At 48.8% G+C, this 10328-nt stretch overlaps 2 protein-coding genes across 2 annotated transcripts in view; one reads left to right on the forward strand and one right to left on the reverse strand.

Moving 5' to 3' along the window:
* The window catches only part of LOC103801379 (F-box/LRR-repeat protein 15-like), a 2080-nt gene extending 1117 nt beyond the window's left edge, over positions 1–963 (forward strand). Inside the window, 2 exon segments of the mRNA XM_009073795.1 lie at positions 1–364; positions 696–963. The exon segment at positions 1–364 is cut by the window's left edge and continues 26 nt beyond it. Of these exon segments, the coding sequence (XP_009072043.1) occupies positions 1–364; positions 696–885 (554 nt within the window). The 3' untranslated portion in view covers positions 886–963.
* Positions 964–1964: 1001 nt separating this feature from the next.
* Positions 1965–9259, reverse strand: CUEDC2 (CUE domain containing 2). The gene is made up of 8 exons (XM_009073806.1): positions 9164–9259; positions 8189–8332; positions 7817–7878; positions 6234–6367; positions 4955–5125; positions 4549–4610; positions 2874–2934; positions 1965–2488 (listed from the first exon to the last, which is right to left on the reverse strand). The coding sequence occupies exons 1-8, from the start codon at positions 9235–9237 to the stop codon at positions 2342–2344; spliced, it is 855 nt and encodes a 284-aa protein (XP_009072054.1). The 5' UTR covers positions 9238–9259; the 3' UTR covers positions 1965–2341.
* Between the last annotated feature and the right edge of the window lie 1069 nt (positions 9260–10328).

The raw sequence follows: 10328 nt of genomic DNA on the forward strand, positions 1-10328 counted from the left end.
TGCACCAGATCCAGCTGAAGGGCTGTGCCCAGCTCAGCCGCCACGCACTGGTGGCCATCTCGCTGAGCTGCCCCAACCTGCGCCAGCTCTCCCTGGCTCACTGCGAGTGGGTGGACAGCCTGTCCCTGCGCAGCCTGGCTGACCACTGCAAGGCACTGGAGGCTGTGGACCTGACGGCCTGTCGCCAGCTGAAGGATGAGGCCATCTGCTACCTGGTGCAGAAGTGCAGCAGGCTCAAGTCTCTGTCACTGGCTGTCAATGCCAACGTGGGCGACGTGGCAGTTGAGGAGACTGCCAAGTGTTGCCCTGATCTGGAGCACTTGGACCTCACAGGGTGTCTGCGAGTCAAGAATGACTCCATCAGGTACTGAGCAATGTGGGGAGCTGTGGTGGGGAGGTGTCAGGTGTCTGGCTTGGGGAGAGGAAGGAGAACCAGAGAGCAAAGTCAGATTTCTTCAAGCTGAAAGCAATGAGAGCTCAGTCTGAGAGACATGTCACTAACAGGCCCTTTGGGAGAGGCAGCAAATTTTCCAGAATATCATGGAGGATATGTCTGGGATCCAACCATGTCCCTTGACTTTCTCTCACACCACCAGAGTGCTGCTCCCAAAGGATGGTGCATGTGTGGTACAGTCATGAGCACTGGGCTGCTGGAAGTAGGAGTCCTGACTTGCATGTGCTCTCTTTCTTGTCAGGGTCCTGGCTGAATATTGTCCCAAGCTGCGCTCACTGAAGGTCAAGCATTGCCACAACGTGGCTGAGTCCAGCTTGAGCATCCTCCGAAGCCGTGGGGTGGAGCTGGATGTGGAGCCTCCGCTGCAGAGGGCTCTTGTTCTGCTGCAGGACGTGGTTGGCTTCGCCCCTTTCATCAACCTTCAGATCTAGAACTGCTGCTGCTGGGGAGGGGGGGACTGGCACGACGCTGGGATCCTGGAAGGATGCCGGAACTGGCTGCTGTGGAGACGTGCAGAGGGAGAGGTCGGGCCCATCGGTGAGGCTGGCTTGAGTGGGGCTCACTAAGGTGGGGCTCGCTCTTTCCTGTGGGGCTTTTGAGCAGCCACTGAGTGTTCGTGAGTGGGCTTCATTGGTGCCTCTGGGGAAAGTAACTCCCTCTGCAGTGGCGTGGAGAGAACACCATGGTGCTGAATAGGCCTTGGCCAGGCCAGCTAATAGATAGGATTTATTATTTGTTGTATTTTAAATCTCTAAGCGGCAGCTGTCCAGAGAGCAGGAGAGCGTTTGAAGGGGACTGTCCCCTGGGGTGGGTGTGCAGGGCATGCCAGCAGAGCTGTAGAGCAAACCAGACCAGCTGGAGCAGAAAGGAAAACAGCTACCAGCCCTCCTCTTGGGAGAGGGCAGGCCCCTCTGGGCTCTAGGAGGAGGGCAGAATGAGCCTAGTTCTTGCCCATGGCCACTGGCCAGCCTGGCGCCAAAGGACTGACATGGCCTTGGCACGGGCAGTGTGTCTGTCCAAACCTAGGGTGTTGGTTTAGGCTGGTGCATGGTAGGAGTTGTTTTCAGGGGGAACATGCTCCTAACTGCAGTTTCACTGACAGAAAATCACCAAACCTAGCTGTGCTGTCACTGAAAGCAGTTGGTCATTGTCATTTGTTTCTTCCAGCTTCCGACTTAACATTTGAGTAGTGCCCAGGCCTGCTACTGTATCTTGCTCTGTGTTGCGTGGCTGCAGCTTTGGCACTCAACAGTGGTGAGAAATGACAGGAGCTCTTGCTCTGCTGTCAGCTGGGGTTTATGGAGTGCTGCAGGTTGTATTATTGGCAGGAGAGCCTAGCTCTGGTCTGGAGTTCAGCCTCAGCCCTTGTATCCACTAGGCAGTTAATCAAACAGCAGCTGCATCTTATGGTGAATGTGATGAAGAGCATAATTAGAGGATGATCCTGCTCCTATCTTTGGCCCTAGGAGGGACTGGAGGCAGTGTCTGTAAAGCATGTGCATGCTCTGGCTGAACTACACACCAATTCACATCATCTTTATTAATACTGGCACTCAAAGCAACAGTGCACACAGACTTGTTAAAAAGGTTGCTGCAAAAGCACAAGCCACATCGCAGATCTAAAAATGTCCCATGCAAGGAATAGCAGACCATGCCCAGGCCCAGGAGCGTCACTGCGGTGTGCCCCTTGGGGCAGAGGGATAGCTACACAAGAAGAAGTCTCCTTGCCAACCAGATTAGTCAGGGAAGCTGAAAGCAGTGTCCTGGCTCCCAGGTTAGTTCAAGTTAGCAGCAGGTGGAGGAGTCCCCTCATTCCTAGGGCCACACATCCATCCTGCCATGCGTGGCCAGTGAGGTGGAAGGCTGAAGAGCAGGAGGACCTGGCTGTCAGTGGAACTTGTACTTTCTGGCTGGTTTTAGGCTGATATAGGTTCTTTTCATCTCCTCACTCTCAGGCTTCTTGATGTCTTTGTACCTCTCTCCTTTTGTACTCACCACCTGGTTATCAATATAGCGGATCAACTTCTTGGGAGCCTGTAAAGGAAAGATATTAACACCAGGAGGATGGACAGCCACACTGCTAGAAAGGGAGGGGGCAAGCAGAAGCAGAGCTGTACTCCGAGAGGTAGGTGGGTGGGTGGGCTGGTTTACCATCATGTGTGTTGAGAATCCTGGCCAAAACTGGGAAGGATGCTGTCTGATTCAGGGGACAAAAAGCCATGGTAGTCAGGAATGGTAAGAACTGATAGGCCCTGCAGCATCTTAGCTAAGCTAATCTTCCCTCTTTGACTAGCAGGTTCTGTGAACAGTCCTGCCTTTGGCCTGCCCTGTTGTTTTTTGGACTTGCAGCTGGATTTTTTTAAACCTTTGTTAACAAAGGATGTTCAAACTTCTGATGAGCTGGGACTGCTCTGCTTACCTCTTTGGGTGGAGCTGGCCGATGTGTTTTCTGGTCATCTGCACTATCCACCATCATGTATCTGAAACACAAGAAGCATTTAGTGAACACTGTAGTATACATTGTCTGAGGCTACTCACAGCCTGTGTCCATGCTCCACTGGCTGGATTGTGACTGTGCAATGTGTCCTATGTGCCTAGATTGCAGCTAGGAGCACTTGGTGTTCCCCTCTGGATGAAACAGGCAAGTGTGTCATCCTTCTGGTGAGAATCTAGCAGGATTCTCCTGGAGTAGCAGCCTTGGCTGTATGTGAAGGATATTGAAAATTCAGGTGGTTGAGAATGCTGTTAGCCACTGCAGAACTGAGAGAACTTGCTGAGGTCTGGTGTGCTCTGCCATTGGGGCAGCTTTGCTCCTTCTCAGTCCAAGGGATGGCAGCCAAAGGAGAGGTTACAGGACCAGTCTGCTTCTGCCCTGAAGAGATGGTGTTCCTTTCATACTCTGCCTACTACTTGACTATGAAACAGATCTGTGCTGGAAGCAACTTCATAAAAGCATCACCTCATTTCCTATGTGACTGAAATGTCAGGGTCCAAGCATTTGCTTGCTGTACTGCTGAGTTGCTACTCTCTGAGACTTTCGTGCTGGTTTAGCACAGCTGACCATGACTTCTCCCTCAGTAGTTAGTATAGTTGCTCATGTGTATCTTCAGCTATGGCGATCTGCTCTCTGTACCTGTGCTTGAGTGATGTTTAAAGTACAGGATGTTGCCAAAATGTCATTAAAGTGAAGTTCTCAGAAACATAACAAACAGCTGGTGCTTTTTTGTTTCAGTGTCTGTCACTTTGAAATGAGCCTGCACAGGAGATGGGCAAGGACAGGGATTGCAACTTCTGCTTGGATGCCTTACTTTATTTTTCCCAGCCTATTGACTGTTTATGCTGTCACTGGGGAGGATGTAAAGTGGTGGAAAAGATGTGGCTGGATAGATGTGGGGAAGCTGCATGCCTGCATAATGATACTCATGAAAGCTGAGATCTTAAAGCAGATCGATGAAACCACAGTGTGTGTTCTCCCATTGAGAATTAAATGGTTTTAGAAATGAATATAAGTAAACCAATCTAAAGCTACTTTCATTCCCAAGAAGTCCACAGGGGACTTCAAAGAGGTTTCTTTAAATGCACTGAATTCACACCTTCAGCAGCGGAGATTTAATCTTCCCAGTGTTGTTGTACAGGCAATATCTTAAAGATATCTTTAGCCTTGTTTGGACTGTCTCCAAGGATAGAGGTATGAATGAGTTGCTGTAGTTCTACAAGTCACTGTGTGTTTGTTACCTGAGCTGCAGCACGTTTATGCCTTGAACCTTTAACCAGGACCTCAGCTAACAGTACTGTGTTTTACTCTGTCTCTGTAAGAGGCTGAAACCCCACACACAGCCTGTGCTGTGACCCAGCTGGTACAGGTAACCTGTTTCTGTGCCAGAGCTCTGAAAGAGCCCAAACTTGGTGTTGGGTTTTTTTTTTCTCCATATGGTGATTGTATTTGTGCTTAGGTATGTTCAGCTACCTGAATCAGCTTCACATCATCCTTTTTAAGCATCTTGCACCCCAAGCTCTTTATAGACCACATTGTTCCCCAAGTGGGGAAGCAAATTGGGAGCAAAATAAGGGGTTCTTTGCTGCTGGATACTTACTTCTGTAGGATAACCTGTTTTAGTTCCTCGTGGTTGGGCGCTTTGCGGGGCCGTGCCAGTTCCTGGGAGGAGACAAAATATGGGTGCGTGAATAGCACAACACACAGGGTCTATAGCTCCCCCCCTCCGCTCGCTCAGTGAGCCCAGCTGCTGTTGGAGCACTCCAGCCCCTGTGGGAAAGGGTGTGCCAGCCACAGCTCCACTGGGGTGCTGGCTCAGTTGTGGGCACAGCCTATACTAAGAGAGCCGGAGGAGGGACTGTTGCTCTAGGTGATCCTCCTGGCTCCTTGTGCAGAAGGTTACTGCAGTCAAAGCTTCTGCTTATAGCAAACAGCTATAACACCTGTGTGTCCTTGCGCTCTGCTCTGCTCCTTGGCCTACTGCCACCCAGGTCGGAGTACAGTACCTTCACACTCGCACCTGCTGGGCCAATTTCCACCTTCTCCTCCACAATTAACTGCACTGCCTCCTCCAAGTTCCCCAAGGCCATGGCGAGAGCCTTCTCTGCCTGGCTCACAGTACAGGCTGGGAACATCTCCAGTAGCAGCTCCACTCCATCCTTCGAGTCATTGCCTTCCTAGGTGGAGCAAGAGACAGAGCTAAGTTGGGGATGCAGTGAGGAGAGAGCTCTTGAAAAGGGCCTTTGGTTTGGCATTGCCAGGAAATTCAGCTTGCCCTTAGCTAAAGGCTCTCTCTCCTTAAAAGTGTGACTAAATCCCATTCCTGAAGCTCACAGGGGACTGTCCTTGGAAAGGAAAAGCATCACTCTTCTTTAATCTCCTCCCTCTGTATTTCAACTTACTTTAAAGTAGGGCTGCTGTGAACTGACTCATCTGTGTGGCCATGCTGTGTGACTCCTTAGAGTGAGCTTTCTGAATGCTGGTGTGAATGCCCGAACTCCTGCCCACCTTGTGAAGTTACATGTGCTTTGATCAGAAAGGGACTGCTAAACAGTGACCTGAGACTACATCAGAAGGAATTGCCATAGCAGCATTTGCTAGAAGGCTGTAGACACAGAATGATTGTGCTGCAAAGCAGGAATAGATAAGTACTGGAGCAAGCAGAGCATGGGGGAGGAAAGTGGGGGGCATCTGGCAGGTGTTGCAATGCCTGTAGCATGGGCTATGCTGAAAGGTGTTGCAGGATCAGGACTGCTGGGACAATGACTCAGTGCTGTAAAGCTCAGTAAGTGCACAGCACAGGACATTGAGGGTGGGGCAGGTGTCTTCAGGACTGACACCCAGATGTGACTGCTTCCTGAGCAGATACTGCACGACAGCTGAGGAGAGCAATGGTGATCCAGCTCAAACTGTGGAATGAGGCTACGGGAACTGGGTGAAGTGGGGAGGAGCCTGGCTAATGCTGTAGATGTGGATCCAAAGTGCTGCTTTGGGATCGCTGAAGGCACTGGGATAGGCCCTCTCAGCCATTGCTCCGGCTCATCCTTTCCAGCCACTGGAACGGATGAGCCAGACTGATGGCTCATCGTCTTCTGTCAGCACATAATTTTCTGACACAGTCTTGCTCAGGCCATACAATGGAGGAGATCACGGATACCAGTGATGCTTTGTCACAGCCTATGCTGTGGTTCCTTCCAGAGCTGGAAAATGCCCTCGGGTGGTGCTGGTAGCCTAATGCTGTGTGACTGTCCCCAGTGTTCCTGCTTCTCTGTGGGGTACTCATACCTGGGCCCTGGCTCCGTCTGTTAGAGTGCACAGCCTTTCCCCGTTGCAGGCTCCAGCTCCAGGCTCCTGGCCCTTGGTGATGTCTTCAGAGGGTGCTTCACTCCTGCTTTCCACAGCCTTTTGGCCAGGTTTTTCTTAAAGACATAGTGATATCTCCTGAGGAACAGTGCTACTAAGGCTAGAGCTCTGTGCTTTCTGTTGGCATTAGATTGCTAGTGCATCATGTGCCAAAGCAAATCTCTTCTTAAGTGACAAGACTTGGAAGCACTTCTGTTCTTCCTGGCCTCAGTGGGGACAGCTGCAGCTCTGCTCACACTGACCTGCAGGAAGGCAGTGCTAGCACAGGCTGGAGTGCCCAAGTTCTGCATTTCCAGGCTGTATGGGGCATGGGCTGCTTGCAAATTCAGTTCTACCTTTCAATTCTCAGTTTTCTAGTGCTTTGGTTGTGGATACTTAAGATATTTTTCTTACACTTCTAAGAATTCCCTGGTGTTTTCTCTTGAACTAAGGTGTGGTTTTGATTTTAAATTTGGGAATACACTGTGGTAGTCCCTAGCCTGCATGTAAGCCAGCACATCCTGTGATTAGGTTATTCTGACGCATCTCTTTTTTTAAAGGCTCTTTTTGTGTCACTATAAGAAGAATCACTTCCCCTTTGTTCTGTACTATCTAAGACTGGGATGGTGCTTTTCTTCCACACTCTGGCTACATCAGGATCCTCAAAGGGTAGGATGCAGGAGACCAGAGCAGAGCAGTAGATTTTGTCAAGTTCAAGAAAGCAGCAAGTAAGATAAAAGGCAGGACTGTCTGTTCTACACTGTAGCCTTCTGGCAAGACAGCAGTGGTGTTGCTAGACAAGAAAAATTCACACTGGTATGTCCTGAAAGGTTTAATATCTGAGCATTTCAAGCTGGCTGTTCTTTAGTGAGAAGTACCTGTGGGACTGATTGATAGGGCAATCCAGCTGATCTGTCTATGAATGCTGAGGTTAGAAAAGGCCATTGGCATAGTGTAGTCTTCTGCAGTTCTGCAAAGTGCAGGCCAGAGCACATTGCTGATTTTGCATCTGTGTCAGGGTTCATGGGTGAACGGAAAGTGAGCTTTGAGGACGCTCAAGGTCTAGAAGTGATACATGTATTCAGCTGGATACTCTATTTGATGATGCACCTGATAAAGGCTGTTTAGTGGTAGTGCCACTATAGCTATCAGAGTCAGGCAGAAATCCTCACTTTCAGAATTAACCTACAGCAGAATTTCAACAAGCAGCCCTGTATCTGCTATTTCTTCCTTATTACCCTGAATTTGATCTCAACAGAGGTACTTTGAGAATTGATCAAGTGTTTTTCACTCCAGTATATCTTGGACAGTATTCCATATGACTCCAGCCTCCCATGTGTTGATATCAAAAACCTGACTGAACATGGAAAAAAACACCTGTCAATCAATTCAGGCTTCCTTATGAGATCCTAACTGTGGCAAACAAGATCATATCTTATCCTGTGACATTGCTCAACTCCAAATATTAAGACTGAGAACATGTAGAGAATATACCTTCTTATGCTGAAATTGTTTGTGTAACTCACCTTTGTTGCGAGCTTCACCAAGCCTTTCTGAGAGGGAGAACATCATTTCACAAACATCCCCGCTGCAAGAGACAGAAGCTGTATAATTAGTGTAAAGCATAAAAGCACTAGCCCAGCCTACTTGGCTACCTCTTTATAGAAAGACAAGGCTTGATGTGAAGCCCAATAAAATCAACAGGTATTTCAGATAGCCAAGGACCTACTTACAAACTATATTGGGATTAGCATCTGTGTATTCAGGCAAAGACTGATGCAGGTTTGGCACTTATACATCTTCAATTGGGTATAACAAAAGAATTTCTGGTACTGAGGAGCTCGGGTCCAGGCCCTCAGTGCATGGCATGCACACACAAAGCAGTAACATTCACATACCTGTGGATTTCTGCAAAACCAGGGATATATGCCTCCATCATTTCCACAAAGGTGTCCATGTCAAAAGTCTCCTCCGAAGACTCTGGTGAGCCCAGCTCTTCCAGGACACCCGTGATATAAGAGAAGAAAACATCATCCATCCCACTGGAGACAGAGAGAACACAGGATATGGCAGTAGGTCAACAGGCCCTTTTTTCTCTCTCTCTCTGTCTCCATCCCCATTCTCCCTAATCTCGTGTCTTTCTAATACAGCAGCAGCAGGACCTATGTGGACTGTATTTTCTGGGCAGATACCACCAGTAAAGCCAGGCAGCAGGTGGTCAGTGGTTGAGTGGAAGCATTAACAGATAAAATACTGCATGGAGTCCTGTTTCCTGGGCAGCACTGAATGAAACCCCCAGCGTGTGCCCAAAGACTGTGCTCCTGGAGGTGCTTCAGCTGAGCTAGCCAAAACATCCCCAGTGCTCAAACCCTTGACTTTTCTATGCTGACTGGTGTTTCAGGTAAGGTCATCATATTCTGTCAAGTTGCACTTTCTATGGGATGCAGTGTTCTCTGCTTGCTGCTCTCCACACTTGTACCAGTGCTGCCACCAGCTGCAAAACCAGCTGCTGTGTTCCAGCCTGTCTGCATGCAAGCAGAGTTCAAAACAGGGAGAACCCCGACATAGCATTATCCTGCTCAGAAAGCCCTTTGGGAGCACTGTGGAATGAAGGAAATCCCATATTCTAATGGGCATTACTAGACAGGAAATTAATCATCTTATTCACCACAGAAATTACATTGCTAGATTGCAATGCTAAACTATAGTTGTTCAAGCATTCCCATCAGAGCCTGTGCAAATTACCTGCACCCTAAATCTGACTTAAAGAAGAGCAACACGAAGTATGGGAAGGCTACAGAGTTCAGTATAATGCACAGAGGGACAATTAACACACAGTTGAAGCTAGAACAGTGATGTCTATCTTGGCATACCTGAGATCTGCTGCAGGGTTGTGGGACTGGATGAAGCGTGTGAGCGTGTCTCGAATGATTCTTTCAAGCTCCATGTCTCTCTACACCTTTTTCTCTAAAAAAAGAGGAGGAAAAAGAAAACTCCATGTAATTCTAAAGGCACAAAGTAGACAAATTATCAAGATCAAACTGCAGGTATAGTATAGGTAAGTGTGCTCTTCCCATCAGAATAATTCACAATCTCCTCCAATGTCTTGTCATTTCTGGGTAACAGCGGGCAAAGATATCCATGAAAAGCAGCAGTATGAGGATCCACTGGAAATACCAGCCCAAAGCAGCCCAGTATCTTCGGTCTCTCCTGATTGATGCTGTCAGTATGCAGCTGTACTGTACATTTAAAATGTCCCCTCTGGCAAGCAGAGCTGGAAATGCAGATGTGTCCAGCTGCAGGACTTCAGGGACACCTTCTGAGCTGGAATGCTGTGCTGTCCAGCGAAGAAGCAATGGGTAGTGGGTTTGCACACTCAGTGCAGAAAGGGGTGGACCTTCCAGCTAAGAGCACTGGCAGTGATGCCTGGACTTGACTCAGGAATGAGTGGGAGGAAGGATAATGTCTCCTAAAGAAAGGACAACCTAGAGCATATTTTACAGGGAAATACCAAGCAGGGCACAGTCTGCCAGCCAAAATATCAAAGGTCTCCAGGTCAGGCATGGACTGCCAGTGGAATCCTGCCCGAACAGGAGCCCTGTTGTTGTGCTCAGCAAATAAGCCATTCTACAGTTGATGCAGCTACAACAAGGGGCACTTGATAACCCAAAACTCAAGGGAGTTCTAAGAATCACAGAGCTCCTACAGAAGGAGTGGCAGAAGGGGGCTGCCCACAGCCCTTCTTCAGCTATCAGTGCTGAGCCTGGACTGAACTGGGTGGAAAAAAGCCATTCCTTAACCATTCCTTCACCCTGGGGTCTGCAGAGGTGCTGGGTGGACAAAACTTCTGGTCTAAGCACTGAGTTCTTCTGAGGAAGGAAACCACACAGAGAAACTGATGTGGTCATTGGCCAGAGAGTTTGCAAAAGACATCATGCTTCCACCAGTACAGCTCCCTCATTTCAACCACACTAGGACCTGATCAGGCCTGTTTGATGCAGAACTCATGGAGCAGTCACGTGGGTTGCTGACAGACAA

The sequence above is a fragment of the Acanthisitta chloris genome, unplaced genomic scaffold (assembly GCF_000695815.1).
Source record: "Acanthisitta chloris isolate BGI_N310 unplaced genomic scaffold, ASM69581v1 scaffold30300, whole genome shotgun sequence".
NCBI lineage: Eukaryota > Metazoa > Chordata > Aves > Passeriformes > Acanthisittidae > Acanthisitta > Acanthisitta chloris.